General features: G+C 46.0%; 1 protein-coding gene across 1 annotated transcript in view; it reads right to left on the bottom strand.

Moving 5' to 3' along the window:
* LOC138547336 (thioredoxin domain-containing protein 12-like) overlaps window positions 1-20,604 on the bottom strand; it is a 654,368-nt gene that overhangs the window by 438,486 nt on the left and 195,278 nt on the right. The window contains exon 2 of the mRNA XM_069642202.1: window positions 9,416-9,476. Within this exon, the coding sequence (XP_069498303.1) occupies window positions 9,416-9,476 (61 nt within the window). The remainder of the gene's footprint in view (window positions 1-9,415; window positions 9,477-20,604) is intronic.

The raw sequence follows: 20,604 nt of genomic DNA, 5'->3' as shown, positions 1-20,604 counted from the left end.
TGCAATCATTGCCCACTTATGGAATGCAAACATAGATGTGCAGTACATTGCAGACAATTCCACTGCAGTTGCACGATATGTTGCAGCATACTTAACCAAAGCAGAAAAAACAGAGCTCCAAGACCTCTGGAATGACCCGTTATCAGACAAAGCACTGTCTCAGAAATTATACAGCTTGGGCATAAAAATGCTCTCCAATAGAGAATGTGGCTCCTATGAAGCAGCTGTAACGCTCACCTGATTCCCGCAGAGGCGCCGGTCTTGACTGGGTGAATGCCGTATCTTCAAAGGTGATGTGTAACACACGGTTGGCTCTTTGGGCTGGACCTCTGTGCACTGTATGTCTGACTCGAAGAGTAAGATGTCTTAGGGTGCCGTAACCAGTTCCTTCACTGGATAAGGGTGCAGGCCTCTTGACCTCAGAGGACTGCTGTCCGTCGTTAACTGCACGAACGGTAAGTTCTGGGCGCTTCAAATGTCTTAAAAGTCTTTTGTAATGATATCTCTTGTTTTGCAGAGTTCCGGCGATGGCGGATGGCGGGCTGATGAGAGTTGAGGATCGAACCCACGTGAGGAATAGAAGCGCCTGGAAGCACGTAGGTAAGCGCTTGTAGCCTGCTTCACGATGCGCACTAACTGTCCCTTTTATCTTGCAGGTACAAGTTCGGAGCTTTAGAGAAGCTGAAGGGTGCTGGAATACCCACTGGATTCGGCGTGGGAAGGAGTAATGGCACGTGAGTAATAAAGTTGCCCAATGTCTTTAAACGCACCTTCTTTTGTCTTTCAGATGCGGGATGCAGCGCCGAAGGCCTCCGGAGCGTGCGAAGAGCTGGTAAGCTTTTGTCTTTCAGATGCCGGAATGCAGTGCGAGGCGTTGGTGACAGCCGATGGACCAGGTAAGAGATGCGCTGCCACTGAAGACCGTAGTGCTAACCTGTTCTTTCTTTGTCTTTACAGGTGCTGCTGAAGACTGGATTCCAGGATGGTAAGCCTTTGTTTCCTTAGGCCCAGGATCAGAAGCAGAAGACACGATGAGCGTTCTGCTGCAGAGAATGCAGAATAACACAAAGCAAGATTCATCCATCGGGTGTGGTTTAAATAGCCTCCTGTAGTGCTTAGGTGTCTCCTTCCACAGCCACGCCTAGGTAAGAAAAGAGTTCCTGCTTTCCAGAAGAGTTCCAGTGTTCTGAACCTAGGGAGTGGCTCCTGCCCCACCCAACAGGAAAAGTAGTCCCAAACAGAAGAGGATCCGGGGTTCAACTGGCAGGTAAGTAAGCAGCATGGTCTGCTGCAGGTAAGTCCACCCAAGCATTATGAGCCCGGCGCTTCCAGCGCTGGGACTTGGCATCTTTATGAGCCTGGTGCCACTGGTGCCAGGACAGGGTCCAAAAGGTCCCAATTGGGACTGGCTGGCACTCGGAACCGGGATTATGGGTCTGCTTCCAAGGGAGTCGGGCAAGTCCTGATCTTTTGGAAGCAGAGATCATGACAGCAGCAGATCGTTTAACCAGTACTGTTTTGTATGGAAAATCTGAAAATATAGTTTGGCTAAGTCTTGGTCCTGCTAAATCTAGAAAAAGAGTTATGAAATCATACGACGATATAGAAACAATAGCCAAACACAATTCCAACAGCCAAGACATTTTAAAAAACAATTTGCTGGACACATACTACCCAAACAGAAGTATCACTTTGGAAACCATGTGTCTATACCACATAGCCCAAAACCTCACATACAAAAATAATATAAAACCTGATGAAAAAAAAAGGTAGATACAGAGTGTCAGATTGTGAAGGCAGCGTAGTAAAACTCACCAAACCAAATTTATTTAATCATATCAAATTGTCATTAAAGACTCCTCAACATAAAGAACTATATTACACGTCCCTGCTACAACTCTTTAAACCTTGGAGAAAAGAAGAAGAAACACTAGATAACTATGACTCCTACGAAGACGCTTTCAAAGCAAATGAAAGCATTATAACAGATGTAAACTTTACACACTACAAAACAATGTTGCACAATGAACAGCAACACTAAGAACTCCAGGCCCAACTAGATAAGGACACTCCCGACAGTAGTCAACCTTCTGTAACAGGATGCCAAGAACCACTGGGACAGCCACTAATAACAAATGAGGCAGAATTAGCTATGACGGAAGTAGAAAACATCATGTGTCAGTATGAGGATAAAGAAGACAACTATACTACAATCAAAACTAAACAATGAGCAACGTAGCATTTTCCAAGAAGTAACAAAAGAAATTGCACATTGTGTACAACATGAAAACAAAGAATGCACCTGCCAAAATTACAAACCTATACTACTGTACGTCAGTGGTGAAGCTGGTTCTGGCAAAACATTCTTAATCAAAATCATCAGCAAGTTCCTTCAACAATTGACAAACAACAAACTGTCAGCTGTTGTCACTGCCCCCACAGGTTTAGCGGCCTACAACATAGGCAGTGTCACTTTACACCGATTACTACTCCTGCCAGTAGAACACCAAAACAAATTACACTATTACAAACTTTCTACAGAAGCTGCAATGGAACTACGCAGAGTATTAAAACAAATGAAAATGCTACTAATAGATGAAGTGAGCATGGTCTCCAACCTAATGTTGGCTTTGATTCACCTCAGATTACAAGAAGTACTCAAAACAAACTACGAAGAGCTCTTTGGAGGAAAACACATTATTGTTTTCGGAGATCTTCTTCAATTGACACCAGTGACAGGTGAGCCTATTTTTAAAACCTTAGGACACAAACTCTGCCGTAAAACTGTTGGCAGCATAGGAAATGTCAACCTTTGGCAACATTTCCAATACAGAGAATTAACAGAAAACATGCGGCAATCTGCAGATCTCACTTATGCCAACATCTTAAAAAGTATTAGAGTTGGTGTACTATCTCAAGAAGCACAAGCAATATTGAAAACCAGGCACATTCATGCACTTTATGGCGATAATGCATGTGCTACAGATGTTATGGAACAATTAGCCTACAAGAATGTCAATTGTTTGGCCTTAATGCCAACTCTTGCAAGCTGTTCAAATTCAATGAAACAATGTTAAAAAAAAGAAATACAACCAATAATTGAAATTAGCACCCATGTGTGAACAAGCCACAACAAGACTAAATAGTTTAGAAAATTCAATCTCCAACACAGCTGGATTGGAAAAAATATAAAAATTATCCTTAAATTGCAGAGTAATGCTTAAACATAACCTTCACGTGGATCAAGGACTAGTTAATGGAGCACTGGGTACAGTTGTTGGCTTTCAAACATACCCACAAGACAACATTCTGTTTGTCAATATTCTCTTTGACAAACTTTCAGAATTGAAAAGGATAGGACGCTCAACAGCTCGATTCCTTCTCTTCAAAGACATGTATGTACGCAGAGAACAATTTCCTCTAACTCTTGCATACGCAGTCACCATTCATAAATCACAAGGTTTTACCCTAGACAAAACATTGATAACACAGTCTTTAAAGAAGGCATGAGCTACGTAGCACTATCACGCTTACGTACGCTTGACGGTCTATTTCTAATCAAATTTGATGCAAGTAAACGCTGATATTCCTTGCATTTTAGAATACAATAGACTTCGTTCACTATGCACCCCCATCTAAAAACATATCCTGTTCCACAAAAAGTAAAATGTTGTAAAAGAAAACTAAATCAAAACAGAAATGAAACAGGATGTCACTGCAAATCCTCCAAAGAGAGTAAAACAAACTAATACTTCATCAAGTACCACAAACAAAAAAGAAACTACTAGGGAAAGTAAACCAGGTACTTCTTCAAAAAAGGAAGACAAACTCAAAAAAAAAAAGGACTCGGACACAGAACTACCTGGTCCATTTAAAGTTTCAAATGCAATTGGTGTAAGTTGCTACGCAAATGTAGCAATGAATATTCTATTTCAATTACCACTGATTGTTGACCAAATTTACTTACACAGTACAGACCAATTGTGTTTGCAAATGTTAGTACTTCATAGAAACGCAACAAACAATCCTGACAACCCGTATAGTGTTTATGGAATAAGACAATTGGACTACTGTGCTGGAATGGTGAAATTCACTATAAACTCACAGGAAGATCCACAAGAATTTCTAATGTACTTACTACAAGTACTGGAAAACAAAAACATACCTATAAATGAAATCTTCCAGATTTCATACATGTGGAAACATACATGCACTCTCTGCAACAATGTGACACAAGAACAAATCCCCAATGAGAGCTTTGTGTATGTATCAATACCTAATTGTGAATCCGTTCCATTTCAGCAACTTGTACAAAATGCAAACCATGGTAGATTATGTACTACCTGCAATTCGGATAATTGCTCCACCTTACTAATGCAAACACACAGTAAATACGTAATACTAATGCTTCTACGTTACAATGCCGATGGTACCAAAAAAGCTGACTGGATTTCTATCACTTGGTAAGAAAACCTTCACAACAATAGGTATAATCTACCACACAGGATCCACAACCAATGCAGGTCACTATACTGCATATATTAAAAAAAAATGTGGATGGTTTGAATGTAATGATAGTACCATTACTCTAAAGCAGAGATTACCAGCAAATCTTACAAACGCTTATTTAATCTTCTTAAAACCAAAATGTATTAACTAAACTGTACTTAAACATTAACAAAACTTCGATTTAAATACTATAAACTGTTAGAATATGCCAACAGGTATCTAACTGCCCCAAGATTCTACAACAACTAAACAGATAAATGAATACCACTAAATTATATTAAAAAAAATAAACAGTTAGAATACGCCAACTGGTATCTAACTGCCCCAAGTTTTTCAATAACCAAACAGATAAATCATTACCACTACATTACAACAAAAAATAGACAGGTACAATATGTCAACAGAGATCTAACTGCTCCAAAAATCTGCAACAAGCCAACATATGAACATTAGCCAGAAACAACAAGTGAACACTGAAAACAAACAAACAGACTGTAGCATAACAAAAAAGGTTTTTTTTTTAATCCAACATGGATTTTATTTCCCACAGACCCAATGATGTTGGCAACAAACACAGAAACTGAGCAAATTGCACAGTACACTGGTTTGTAATCTACTAAATATGAGGGTAAAAAAAAAAATGTTGATTATTCAATGTTATAACAAAATACCAATACTAACATGATCTTTTCTTTTATCACAGAAATTAACAAGGAATACATGTACTCCTGTTACTAAACCAAACAGTAAATATATTATAATAAGTATAACCATTGCAGCAAATCACACCCAGAGTGACTTATAACTTCAGTGTTTATAAATTTGGTCTTGACCATGCACCCAAGACTCTAGGCCCTGGCCACAACCACCGCAGCATTCCACACCCATAATAGCTTATAACTTCGATGCTTATAAATTTGGTCTTGTCCATGCACCCAAGACTGGATAAGCCACTATGGGTGTGATATGCTGCGGTGGTTGTGGCCAGGGCATAGAGTCTTGGGTGCATGGCCAAAGAGTCAAACATTTTAACTATGCCATATGGGCACTTTTAATGTCTGCGAACATGAAAAGTGTTCTTAGAACAGTTTCAACTTGCCTGCGAACAGTATGGACAGGCATAGTGTCCTCAGGACACACCTATTTCGTTTATTTATGAACATCCCAGGACACATGTTCTTAGAACCATTTCAACTTGCCTACGTACAATACGGACAGCGCCATTTCGTTTATTTACGAACATTTCAGGACACCGCGTGTTGTGTTCTTAGGACAGTTTCAGCTAGCTTGCGAACAATTCGGACAGTTCCATCGTCCTCAGGACACCCCCATTTTGTTTATTTACGAACATCCCAGAACACTTGATGTGTTCTTAGAACAGTTTCAACTTGCCTACGAACCATACGGACAGGCGTAGTGTCCTCAGGACACCCCCATTTAGTTTATTTACAAACATTTCAGGACACCCGTATTGTCCGGAGTCAGAACAAACACAACAGCGGTGCCTGCCACCTAAATAAATACAACATTTAACCCATCTCTTACCCCCCCACTCCCCAAACAGTCTTACACGCCAAAACACTTTACTAAATAGTATTTTTCCACCAAGTTTCACTGTGCTGTCCGCGGACGTCTGCGAATCCAAGATGGCGGGCGTTTCCAAAAATCCGACACACTTCACGCTCTTCACCGTTCAATCAGCGAACACGTTGCATGTCCGCGGACAGTGTCCTGATTGGCCAGAGCGGGGGAAGTCAATGGGTTTATTGTAAAACAATCAGTAATAAGAAAAAGAATAATGTCAAAGTGATCACATCAGATGAATTGGAATGTAAATTGATATACCCTGTGTATGAAGATCTTAATATATCTGTTCACCCCTTCCTTTTGTTCTAAACTTCTTTTTTATGTTTGTTATGCCATGCTTTATGTCTTGAGTTCCCTTTAGTTTTCGCGTTGATCAGATGCTTATAAGGATACCTCAATAATTCACTATTAGATACTAAAAGTATCAGAATTAAAACCTGTAAACGTTAAACATTTTTATTTTTTTCTTCCAATTTTGATTCTTTTTATTTTTTTTTTTATATGTTTGTTTAGACAGACTTTTCATTACAGCTTTTTGTTAACGTTTTTTTTTTTTTTTTTACAAATGAAAGGATATTTTAGACTGGTGTTTCGGACTCGTGCAAATTACTGTCCTTGTGGATCGCAGTCCAAAATGTCATTACTGTTAAAATTAAGTATTTGTCATGGCCTTTTAGAAGATGAGCCCATCGCTCGAGTGGTCATCTGTTTCTGGGTTACTCTGAAGAAGTCTTTGAACAGGTTACTTTTCTCCATCAAAGCAGGGCATATCATGCTTACATGGAAAAGAGTTTCTTAGGTATTCTCGATGTTGCAAAATCGGCAATCAGAAGATTTTATACGTTTGGATGTTTTATCACAGTTAGATAGTCACAAGTCGGTAGAATGTTTAGTCGAAGACTCGAGTAAATCGATCCGGAAAGCATGCCAAGTAGGCTGGGAGTTCGTGAAGAGCCCTTGTTTCAATTACGCATTTCAGGAAACGCTTGTATCTTGTTTGTTCTGTAGTCGTTTTAATCCAAGCGTTTCTCTTAATTTTGCGCTTTGCATATTGAGGTCTGTTTATTAGCATGTCTTTCATTCTTTTCTTTATTTTGTTGGACCAGTGATGGAGAGCCGTCACATGTAAAGCATTGTTTTTTTCCCTTAATATTTCTAGAGATGGAATTCGGTCTTGACAAATTACTTTTCTAAAAAGATCCATTTGTTTCCAAACAATTAATGATTGTAGTGATTGAAGAGCCAATTCAAATCAAATTCTCGGCATCGGAAAAGTTTTAGGTAAAGCCAAAGTTTTCCTCCAAAAAATTGCCTCATACAGATGCCATTTCATTGATTGTTGGCTGATCAATGTTTCACTGGCATAGGTCAAAGATTGGCACCACCTTTTGTTTATAAAGTGCAATTGTAGATTTTATGGACTATGTCCCAAATTTGCAATGAAACAAACGACCTTGGCGGGCTAAAGATCTTGCTTTCCTCTCGATATGGTCTTTCCATTCTTGTTCAGTTGGAGAAGAATTTATTATAGCACCTAGATATGTGATTGTATTTATTGCTTCGATCTCTTTGCCTTCAAGGTGCAATTTCAGGTTTGGCCAGTTCTTAGTTTTTTGAGTTGATGGCTTCATAAGCTTTGTTTTATTGGTGTTAATCTGTAGCTCGTTCTCTTTCATGAAGATTGATTCTTATACTTCGTCTGGTCTAAAGTCTCCATTTTACTATTCTTACAAGCGTTTTGGGGATTACCGTTTTGCCTTTCCTTGTACAATATGATATTGCACTAAATCTTGTTATATGTCAATCTTCGCTTGCATTAATTAATTTTATTGTAATTGTCTGGATCTGAATAAAATCAGTTGGCAACAAAAACAAAATACATTTTCAAAAAAAACAGTGAAGTAGTGGTTGTGAAGTAAGTTTATGTTATATCGCGAAGGGTGAAAACGGTGTCCATGACACCTTCACGGTGCAGCAGGGCAATTTGTCGGCAAGATGAAAGATGCTCCCCCCGATTGAAATGCCACAACTGTCACTGCACACACTCTTTTTTTTTTTTTTTTATTGTTAAAGGTTTCAGACCATGCCTTCTCTGAGGAACATCAAAAGTGTATTGTTTCCACAAGTCAGTTTCTGGGCAAATCCCTTGCAGATCTTACATTGCTCAGACTTGTGATATGGTGCAAGAAATACATGCACTCTTTGAGAACACATTCCTCTTCCCAAAAGTGGCACAATCGTGAAGAGCGATTTCTTTAAAACTGACATCTGCAGTGCTACCTTCCCCTTCAGGCATGTAAAGGCCAGGTGCAAGACGAAGTTTTCCAGTAAGATTTTAAAAAATATCAGAAAACCGTAAATCAAAATGTGAAAAGATGCGTTCAAACTTAAATATTTTTTACACCAAAAAGGTGCAGAGGTTTCCTTTGATTTACCAAAGAAAATGGCAAGTTAAAATCAAAGGCAGCCGAGAGGATTCCCTTGCACATGTGGTGAAATGATCTAAAATAGTTCCCCTCTGTGGATCCTAGCCTCTTGCCCTCATTTGTTTGAGGGAAATGGGAAAGAATTAGGTGCACTTATTGTTACCGCTTTGGCATTTTATTTTACGGAGGATTCTCAGCCAGTTGGGAATTATTCAAAGCATACAAATCTATAAAATATCCTGTGCTGGAGAACATTTGCTGCGTTGAGTGCAGATAACTCAAAGAGGGATCATGGAGTATCTAACAAAAAGTCTTGGAGATAAACGGAACAGAGGAGCAATGTGTTAATAAGGCAGTAAGCCCATATACTGCGGGCCATTACCGCACAAGCATAGCGAGGGTCTTAACTAAAGCCCCGGGGACATTACATCATGCGGTAATGGCCCGCAGTCTCGGGGCTTATTGTCATTAGTACCCTGGGTCCATTTGACCGGGGTACTAACGGCGTTTTATTTTCGGCTGTGAGATGCGTTGAATTTCACAACAGAAAAAAAGAAAAGTACAAAATAGGCCTCCGTGGACAGCAAAAAGTAGTCTGTTTACTATACCCACCATGGAAAGAAGAGATGGGCCTACACGTAGTCCATTCTCCCTTTCCATGGTGGCCTAAAAGAAAAATAAATAAATACACCAGTGCAAGGGACGTGCAGGGACGTGTGCAGGTTTACCGTGAGGTAAGGCTCGCAAACGCAACAATCGGTGCATTTGTTTTATTAAACATAACCCGCGCTGGGTAGAATGGCTGAAATGCACAGCAAAATAAATGCAATCGCAGGTAATTTAAGAAGAGCATAAAAAGATAAACTGCATGATGTCACAGTTGAATATAGTACCTGGCTGCTGCCTCCAGTTTCCCATCCTCCAGAGTTCGCCAGTGAATGTGGTCTCCAAACCCTAAAAAAAGAAGAAAAATAAATAAATGTACAAAAGATATATATACATTTTATCATTATAAGAATAAAACACAGCAACAACGTATACAATGATAATGGTTTACAGAAATTCGAAAGCAGCTCTACCATACTTGCATAGTGTGCTCTTGTGCAGTCACTCAGTGGTGGGTACTTTAACAAGCCATAGCGACAATAAGCACCCTGGGAAGGGGGCGTTGGCCAATCAGGATGCTTGGAACGCAGGCTGTATTGTATGGTACAATCCAGCATTCCGAGCAGCCTAGATAGACTTCCCCTACATGGGTGCTAATAGTGTCTATTTTTAAATACACACAGTGCTGTCCGCGAAGTCAGTTTTCAATGTTAATGATATCACAGTCATCAACATTGAAAACTGACTTCAAGGACAGCACTGCACAGTGCCGGGCCGAGCAGTAAAGTTTTTTTTAAATTTTATTTTTAAAGACACCGTTCACACCCGTGTAGAGAACTACATGGGTGCTAAGGAACAAGTTACTTACCTGTAACTGTTCACCAGCATGGGTCTGGCATGGATTCACATGCTCATGAATATTCCCCATCGTCAGGCTGGGAATCCTCGGTAAAGAAAAAAATCAGTTTCAGTTTTGTTTCTGAACTGTCTTTCTACTAATAACCAATCACTGGTCTCTGGCTCACACTGCCCCCCAGCCAATGACTGCCCTCTACCTAAGCCCCTCCTCCGACAGCCATCTTCAGATTTGGTAACATGTAAAGTGGCAGTGGACCAACGGATATTCCGCAGAGGGCTAGGCGGGAGGGTTTGCATGTGAATCCATGCCAGACCCATGCTGGAGAACAACAGTTACAGGTAAGTAACTTGTTCCTTCTCCAGCATGGGGTCCGTCATGGATTTGCATGCTCATGAATACAAGAATACGTAGCAGTACACAAATGCACAACCACGGGAGGTGGCAAGGCTCAACATTAAGTATTTTCACAACTCAACATTAAGCATCTCTTACCTCCTCTTACCTCCTCACCAGACTCACTCTCAAGCGAACAGGTTGTGCAGCACTGCCTGGCCAACTCTGCACTCCTCCCTGGAATCCCGGTCAACGCAGTAGAATCTCATGAAGGTGTGCGTCGACCTCCACGTAGCAGCCCTGCAGATCTCCAGCAGGAGCACACCAGACAGAGAACCTCTTCCATTTATGTCCATAGCACTTAAGAGTCGAGGACGCCCTGGCCTTTGCAAGTACCTCCTTGCAGTCTGCCAGGATATCGTAGCCTCCGAACTGTAGTGCTGCAGGAGTCAGGCCTGCAGGTTCAGCGATCCTGGGTCGTGATGTAGGATGGCGCCTCCTTCCCTGGCGAGAAGATCCTTGTCTGTCGGCAGTTTGACTGGGGGGAATGCTGACAAGTCCAGAAGGTCCGGGAACCATATCTGCCTCGGCAACACCGGTGCAACGAGGATCATCCTGCACCAGGACCGTCTGAGTTGACTGATGAGCCGCAGAAGCAACGGCAACGGTGGGAACGCATACAGGAACAGGCCATCCCAGGGGAAGGAGAATGCATTGCCCATGCTCTCTGGCTGGGGAAACCTGCTGGCGAACCTCCGGCACTTGGTGTTCGCCGCCGTCGCGAACAGGTCGATCTGGGGACTGCCCCATCGTCGGAATAGGAGATCCACTTGATCTGCCGAAGCTCCCACTCGTGGCAAGAGCGCAGCTCCCTGCTGAGTGAGTCGGCGACAGTGTTTTTCACTCCTGCCAGATGAAAAAGTACCAGGAACATCCCCTGGGCGACGGCCCAGTGCCACAGATCCTGCGATTCCTTGAATAGAGCTGGGGATCTGGTTCCCCCTTGCTTCTGGATGTAGAACATCGTTGTGGTGTTGTAAGTGAAGATCCGTACTATTATGTCCTTGAGGGACGGGAGGAAAGACCGAAGGGCCCAGAACAAGGCTCGGAGCTCCAGGACGTTTATGTGTAGTGACCTCTCCTCTGGGACCCAAAGGCCTCTTGCATGGAGATCTCCAGTGTGCGCTCCCCATCCCTCCAGGGAGGCATCCGTCTTCACCGTTTCCTGATGTGCCGGGGTCTGGAAGTCCATGCCCGCCGCTAGATGCACGCGGTTGCCCCACCACCGGATCGAATGGCGGAAAGTCTCGTTGAGGGAGATCTTGTCTTCAAAGCTGCCCACCGCTTGCATCCAACGGGCGTCGAGGAACTCCTGTAGTGGCCACATCCGCAACCTGCACAGACGTATGAGGTAGATGCACGAAGACATCATGCCGGGCAGGGACTTGATGGACTTCACCCTGGCCGCTTCCATGGTCAACAGTCATTGTACCTTGCCCAGGATGGCGTTCATCCTCTCCATTGACGGTGAAGCCAACCGTGCCACTGTGTCGAGTCTGGCTCCCAGGAACAGGGTGTCCTGCAATGGTACCAAGTGGGACTTTGCGAAGTTGATCGAGAATCCCAGTTCCGTGAGCAGGCGGACAGTCTTCGCTGTGTGAACGACGGCGAGTTCTCTTGACTTGTTTGGATGAGCCAATCGTCCAGATAGGGGTATACGTGGATCCACTGCAGGCGCAGCCACGCCGCCACCGGTGCCAGGCACTTGGTGTGGTAGTGCCGCCCTTGGACCACAAACCGTAGGAACTTTCGATGTCCTTTGCGTATGGGGATGTGAAAGTAAGCATCCTCTAAGTCCAGCGATGACAGGAAGTCGCCTTCCTCCAATTGTCCCAGCACATGCTGAAGGGTGACCATACGGAACTTCTGGGACTTGATGTATCTGTTGAGGCGGCGAAGGTCTAGGATGGGCCGCCAGCCGCTGGTCTTCTTTCAGACGAGGAGATACCTCGAGTATACTCCCGAGCCCCTGAGCCTCTGTGGGATGATTTCTATCACGCCCTTTTTTCAGCATTGTTCGTACCTCCAGAAGCAGCTGTGGCACGTGGTTCCCTTTCCTGGCGCAGGTGGGAAACGGGGATACTTTTTTTGGAACTCCAGGGAGTGTCCGTGGGCCAGGGCATCCAGCACCCAACTGACGGTGGAGATGGACTCCCACACGCTGACGAATTTCACTAGCCGGCCTCCCACCGGGGTGCTCGGGTGTCACGGGCGGTTCAGTCTTGTTTCGCCGAGGCCTTGCCACCTTGGCCTTGTTGGCGACTACGACGGTGTCCTCCTGTCTTGTTGCGGCCTCTGTAGGCTTCCTGTGAAGAGGAGCGGGCTGCCTGGCGGTACGACGAGGAACTGCCGCCGAATCCTTTGGAGGCACCTTGAGACTTGCCTCTGGCAGTCCAAAAGGACAGCCGTCGCTGATGGAGAACACCCAGGGCCCGGGCCGTCTCGGGGTCCGCCTTGATGGCCTGCATTGACTCGTCCACTGCCTTGCCGAACAGGTTGTTCTCATCGAAGGGCATGTCCAGTACCCTGGTTTGCACATCCTGAAGGAAATCAGTGGCCTTTAGCCAACCGCACCGGCAAAGGCAAATGCCGTTGCCCATCTGGCAAAAGCCGGTGATGTCCGGGGACACCGTGATGGCGTGGTCCGACGCCACCTCACCTTCCTGCAGGATTTCAAGGGCTTCTGCCCTCTTGTCATCTGGGAGGAAGTCCAGGATGGGAGCGATCTTGAACCACAGCTCCCTGTCGTAGCGTGCCACCATCGCGAGGGCGTTGGCCACCTTGATGGTCGTCGCTGACCCGTCGTCCCATGGCATACAGCTTCTTCTCCTCGGTGTCCGGCGGGGAAGTGGAAGTTGATGCAGACGCCCCTGCCGATTTCTTCTTGGCCGCTGCGGAAACCACCGAATCCGGTGACGGCTGTGCCCTGAGGAACATAGGAGCGGAGTCCGGGACCCATTACTTCTTCTCGTACCGGTCCCTCTTCGCAGGGGCCGTGGACGGGTTCTTCAGAAAGGACAGTCCTTCGTCCCAGATGCCGTCCAGTAAGGGGTCTGAGAGGACGGTCTTCCTCTTGGCCTCCCGTCGTTGGTAGAGGAACCCTTCCTTCTTCTGCTCTTCGGGGCATAGCTGGAAAAGCTCTGATGCCCTGGCGATCATGGCGTGAAAGGAGCCAATTTCGTCGGGCGGGGAGGCCCGGGCAGGGGGTGATGGAAGATCCGTCCCGTGGTCACCGCCGGCGTCGTCCGTCACCGTCGTCGCCGTCTCCGTCTCCTCCCGCAGAGGAGGGGATGGGGTTGAAGGCTGGAAGGGAGGTGGAGGATGGACTCGCCTCCGCTTGTTCAGTGGGCTCCCCGGCGGTCCAGGCGCAGCGGGATCGTCCGCTGGTGGTAAAGGCAACCTTGTCCTCATCTCTGTACACAGGTCCTGCAAAGCCATCAAGATTACTCCTGTATTATCTTGTGGCATCGGTTGTGACGGGAGCGAAGGCTGGGGCGCGTGGTCCTCCGTTTCCTCCACGGTCCGCGGTTCCTCGTCGGCCCCACCATTGCTCTCTACGTCCACCTCGTCAGGATCCCTCCCGTAGGCCCTGGCTTCCTCAAACTTCTTGTCCAGTATCTTTTTGACCCCAGCCAGCTCATCTTCGGAGATGGTATCTGTATCCGTTAGGGCTACCGTGCCCCCCTCCTTCTCATCCCGGGGTTTCACAGGGGTCTTCTCAATAGGCTGGAAAGATGTTTCCCTCCTGGGTGGCATGGAAACTCTAGGCCCGGAGGTAGTCTCCACTGGGGTAGCCTCTGCAGGCTTTGCCAGGGCCGCCACGACTCCTTCAATCGAGGCCTTCGCCGGGAGAATCTGGGCCTTCACGACCTTGGGTGTGTCTGAGGCCTTCACGACCTTGGGTGTGTCTGAGGCCTTCACCTTGCCCCACCCTTGGCTGTCTCTGTGGGGAATCGACCGGGGCTTACCCGGGTTCTCCGACTTCCTTTTCACCGAGCCAGAGCGTTGGCTCGTGAATGATGGCGTCAGTGACATTGCGCCCTGCCTGGCAGCCGAGGAGCCCGAACCAACTTCGCTCCCAGTGCCCGCGGACTCACGGTGCTTAGCCTTTTGTTGGGCCCCTGTCGCCAGAGCGCAGAAGACCGCTCGGTCTTCTCACCTGCTGCTGGGTTCTTCCCCTCCAGCCAGTTAGTGAGTCGAATACAATGGTCCTTCATTGTCCGGACGGACATGTTCTTACATAACGCAGTCCTTCTCCACGTGCGATTTGTCGTCGTGAAGGCAGTAGAGGCACCGGGAGTGCTCATCTTCCTTGAAAACATTCTGTAATCCACATCCAGGGCAGATCCTAAACAGGTTGGATCCAACAGGCGTCGTGTCTCCTTTGTCCTGGGCCATGACCACGCGGGGTAGGCCTCAAAGATCTTTCGGAATCCTCCAAGAAGTGAAAATTCACCCTTGAGGGGCGTAGAAAATTCCAAAACGGGTCCCCGTTAATTGGTAGAATCGGTGGAGCTTGAGGCTCGAACTAACCGAAAAAATAAGAGTAAAATCTACGAAAAAACGCAATAAAAGCTCGAGAGCTACTGTACGAGGACTCCCAACACTTGAACGTGCGGTAAAAATCTGAAGTGCCTGCCAGAGGAGGGGCTTAGGTAGAGGGCAGTCATTGGCTGGGGGCAGTATGACCCAGAGACCAGTGATTGGTTATTAGTAGAAAGACAGTTCAGAAACAAAACTGAAACTGATTTTTTTCTTTACCGAAGATTCCCAGCATGACGACGGGGAATATTCATGAGCATGTGAATCCATGCCAGACCCCCTGCTGCAGAATGGCAATATGCCCCTCAGTGGCAGGACGGCTTGGTCGGAAACGTCATCGCTGCCCAAGTGAATGTCCCGAGCGACAGGGTCGGCCCGCCTCCTCGGGGCATATCACCAATGTGAATTTTCTAGAAAATCCAGTGCCAATAGAAGCAATGGGCTAGCCCAAGCTTATGACAGCATCCAAACAAGAACCCAATTACTATCTTCCCCACATCTTTTGCATGTTTTAAATCAGCACTACAGCTATTATTTAATAATTACGAGGCCATAATTCAAAATACTTCTACAGAATGCAGATTAAACTACTTATTCTAGATTTTCATGGAAAAGTTTGTTTTTGTAGTTTTGCTACTTCCTTCAACCGCATTTGACCACATCATGCCCTCCAACTACACACATTAGATTTAGCTTGGTTGGCAGGCAGTGTCAAGTAGGATGACTACTGCATTACTATATTAAGAAGTGTCGAGTAGTAAGATATTTACAAAATAAAATAAAAAATGGCAAGCTTATTTGACCCAGAGAAACAATACACATGTGGACACACAAAGTGCCAATTCTTCACAAGTGTTTTTTTTTTTAAATCAGCGGTCCATTTCATATTTTACATGGTTATTCAGATTATATTTACACTTCAGGTTATTTTTCTTATTATTAGGTTATTTATTAAGAGTGGACCTAGCTTTTAACCAATGGACCACTTTACAAGTCATGGAGGTACTACTCAGTAATGGAAGCAGACCATAAGTGATCAATACAAGAGAGCATGGATCTTACGTGTCAGAGGCAGGACTGGCAATTTTGGATTAGGGATTCAGGGAGGGTTCTACGAGCAACCAGGGAAGGAAACCGGAAGAGCAGATGGCTCAGTCTAGGGTTAGGTGGGGAGTGGAGGGTGTGTGGATCTAGGTGCTAGGGAGGGGCCATTCTGTGTAGGGTCTTGAGCTCCTTCCGGCAGGTATACCGAACTTACAAAACAAGTTGAACAACAGGTCTGAAATATCTAACAGTGTGCTGGGAAAGTAAAGATCCCCTACCTATAACAAGGTGGATCCCCAAAGGCACAAGTATGGCATCAAAGGGTGTGACTGGAGAATCAGCCTGGGGTCACCCGATCTGTTTATCTGGTCTTGAGGCAACTCAGAATAACAACAGCTCATAGCGTGGAACGCTAGAACCCTGCAAAAACACGACGCCCTACTGAGTATTAGGACGAGATATCTAAATATAACCAGCCTATTCAACAATCCAGAGTCCTCACCACAGCACCACATACACCCCCCCTTCTTGGCTACCAATGTCGATTAGGGACATCGCGGGAGCCCCTCGAGGGGGTGCACCTCTTTTCCACGACAGGACTATCCTCGCAGGCGCCTGTGTGAACAGACATAGGAGGGCTGCATCCCGGATCACTGACCAACCCTCTGCCCACATGGAACTTAAGACTAACAGCTCAAACAAACAATCTTCACACTGCTCATGAGGTATAACCGTTTGAGAAGACCAGGCTCTCTTCTCGTTTGTCCTCCGGGTACGTGTACACCTCTCCTGCTGGCTGGTGTCTCAGGATCAAGCGCAGTCACTTGCCTCTGCACCTCATGTCATAGGGGACCACTCTTCGCTCATGCTCTGTCCCCCATGGACATTAAGGAGAAATTAGCGATATACAAGTTGTCTCCGCTCCACTATCCCCTTCACCCATCCAGCGTCACCAGAATGATGTCGACAGGACCAGAGGCAGCCGCAACCAAGGCAGATGTCACCGACCTGCTCAACGAAATGAGGAGTATGAGTGCTGACATTGGCAGCAAGATAGATAAAATCACCCATAGAATGGACAGAATGGAGGAGAGACTAGAGGAGTCGAGCAGAACCAAACTTCCTTAAATACCCTGGAAACCCAAATGGACACCTGACATGCTGAAATCGAAGGCAGGGAAGAAGAAATTCGGTTGAAAGTTGATGACCTCGAAAACAGGGAACGCTGCAACAACATACGCGTATTTGGTATCCTGGAGAAAGAGCGAAACCAAATTCGACCTAAAGAGAACCCTACATGCGCTGTTAAAGCTCCTTTTCAAGGATGACTCACTGGACGAGCCTAAAAACCGACGGTATTTACAGAGCCGGCGGCAAACCAGGTGGCCCCGAGATCAGTGCTAGCACGATTTCATAATTACGCAGCTAAAACGAGTCCTGGAGAAAGCCAGACATGCCGCAAATTGAGATGACGAGGCGAACGTTTCCATCTATCAAGACCTGTCCTCTCTCACACTGGGAATGAGTCGGAAATGCCTACCAATCACCAAAATGCTCAAGGAGAAAGACATATGAAACCGCTGGGGAAATCCATTCTCATTTACTTTTGACTAGAAAGGTACCACAATGAAACGGACTTCGGAGTAAGACATCTACAACTTCACGGCTGATCTACTGGGGGCCCACGGAGAAGGTGCATCCTCAAGTGGAGGACGGAACAAGAACAGGGAATGGCGCCTCAAGGGGCCGAGGCGGAAAAAGATCCAGGGATCTAGAAAGTTCAGGAGGATGAATGCCTCCTTGGACATGGAACATTGACTCCCCCCCTGAAAAGCGCATCTGATGAGGAGATTGGGGTAAGGTCGTGGCTGAATGTTATGAACCGCAGCTCACTGATCCACCACCGGACAGCATGATGGTGATTGGAATGCTGCTGACGGCATAAAGGGGAGAGGGAAAATCAGAGAGTACAAGGTTATCTTATTTATAATTAAGTGTTATCATAATTATGTCATGGGAGCCCGCTGAGGGGCTAACGCCAACAAGCTATTTGAGGCTGAGAACACAACACGGAAAGCTATAGCTTTGTTAAGGCACAGGGGGGAGTTAGGGGCTCAACGTTAGTTAGGCTTTATTTTGGTTAGGACCGTTCGTTGTACAGTTCCCTCTGGTGGTCCGAGAACGTCTTGGTGACAATAACCCGACCAGATCGGACACTGTGTGGGATGAGACGAGGGGAAGGTGGGGGAGTAGATAAAGTTGGGGTTGATGGGTTTGACGGGTGGTGGGGGTGAGGGGGGGAAGTGACGAGATTATTGAATAGTTTGAATGTTAAACGAGAAGGCCAAACGGGGACCCCTTTAGGGCAGATCACACCCGAGTTACTAACGAGGAGTTAAGCATGCAACCACTCAAGGTAGTCAAGGCACTGAAGCGGGAACACTTGTCACGCAAATATGCACCAAACGATTACAATGTCTGTCACACTTAGAAAAGACACGTTACGCATAAGCACACCTAATGTGAAAGGCTTGAACTCTCTGATAAAACGATCCATGGTAGCTAGAGAATTTAAAAGAGCAAACATAGACATTATGTTCCTGCAGGAAACAGGTTATCAAAGAGGAGAAGAGAAGGCAATCCCGAGTAGCAATGTAGGGCACTCCTTCTAGAGTTCGGGCATCTCGAAAAAGGCGAGTGTTGGGATCTTGATGCGAAAGGGCCTTTGCATGACGGTTCTAGAAACCTGGTCTCACACAGAGGGAAGGGCAGCGTTAGTGGTAGGTACTATCCGAGAAACAGTCATTACCCTTGCCACGGTCTATGCGCCCAATCGGGGACAAAAGAGGTTTCTCCAGAAAACAACTGAAAGAGTGCTCAATATAGCACAAGGTCACACAATCCTCATGGGTTATTTCAACACGTGGATGAATAGCTCCCTAGATAGGCAGACTACAACTGACGTGCATGACCCCCCTCAGACACAGGAAGAGGCTCATATCAAAACGACCCTCACCGATAGCTGGTGTCACTTACACCCAACAGACAGAGGTTTAACTTTCCACTCCATTCCCCATGACACTCTGACACTCTGACACGAATTGACTACATACTCCTCTCCGAGGGCCTGTTGAGAATACTTCAAACCACGAATATACATCCCATTTCGTGGTCAGACCATGATATGGTTAAGTGGACATGGACTGGGATGACCTTGCACCCCGAAACACAAAATGGAGATGCAATTAATCACTTTGGTCTGACACGGCCTTCAGGGAGGAATTTGAGAATGAAATCAAACAGTTCTCCATTAGTAATGACACTGGTGAGGTTGCGAAGGTAACTGTGTGGGAAAGAGCGAAGGCCACCTGGAGGGGTATCCTCATAATGGAGGGAGCCTGGAAAAAAAGGAACGTGCCCTGGTAAAAAACATTAGAGGGAAGCTAAACACGACAGAGAGGCTAGCACAGTCATCCCCACCTGATAGATCCAAATATCTCACTGAGGCCAAGGAGTTCAGGGAGGAACTAAAAGCACTAGATGTAGGCAAAGTGGCCCAGGCTCTACAATATTTAAAACAACAGTATTATGAAAAGGGTGACAAGGCGGACGCCCTCCTGGCGGCCTGACTCCGGGCCCAGGGGGCAGAGAGATGGGTGGACACAATATAGAGAACTGATGGCACCCTTCTAGATGCAACTGTATCTTCGCCAGAAGGTATACAGGAGACATTTGCCTCCTTCTATGAGGACTTCTACACCTGCGACCCACCTCCCCCTACGAGGAGTATAGACACCTATCTCAGAGAAGCGGATCTCTCCACATTGACCCATTTGGAAGCAGAAGCCCTTAAAACACCTGTCACGGGGAGGAGATACTAGATGCCATCAAACGCCTCAAAGCGGGTAAAGCACAAGGGGAGAACGAATTCACACCAGGTTTCTTTAAGATGTTTTCTACACTCCTCACCCCATTTCTGGTGACCCTATTCAATGCTGTTTTTGAGACTGGTCGAGCCCCCCCTGTCCTTTGCACAAGCCCTTCTTACCGTCATACCAAAGGAAGGCAGGGACCCAAAACACTGCGGTTCATATCGGCCCCTTTCACTCCTCAATATTGATGCCAAAATATATGCCAGAGTTAATGTGGCTCGATTGGAAACGCACCTACCGAGACTAATACACTCAGACCAAGTTGGCTTTTGTGATGGGGAGCCAGGGAGCAGACACAATGAGAATAACGCTCCATCTAATTAATGAAGGACAGGAGATGGGGGGGGGGGGAGACCCGATTCTCCCGTCACTAGATGCCGAGAAGGCCTTTGACTGGGTGGCCAGGGATTTTTGGGGAAAAGTCTTGGTATGGATAGGCCTGGGATCGAAGCTCTGGCGTGCTATTAAAGCAATATACTCATCCCCAAAGACCTCTGACAGTGAACGGTGGTTATTATCGGTGGTTTCCAATGGAGAGGGGCACGAGGTAGGGCTGCCCACTGTCCACAATACTATTTGTCTTGCCCCTTGAACCACTCGCACAGAAATTGCGGCTTGACGGTAGAGTCGAGGGGATTAAAGTAGGGGAGCGGGAATACAAGTTGGGCCTCTACGCAGATGATATCCTCCTACACCTAACCAACCC

The sequence above is a fragment of the Ambystoma mexicanum genome, chromosome 1q (genome assembly GCF_040938575.1).
Source record: "Ambystoma mexicanum isolate Mex_15411 chromosome 1q, UKY_AmexF1_1, whole genome shotgun sequence".
Lineage (NCBI taxonomy): Eukaryota > Metazoa > Chordata > Amphibia > Caudata > Ambystomatidae > Ambystoma > Ambystoma mexicanum.
This window is presented reverse-complemented; position numbering and strand designations above follow the sequence as displayed.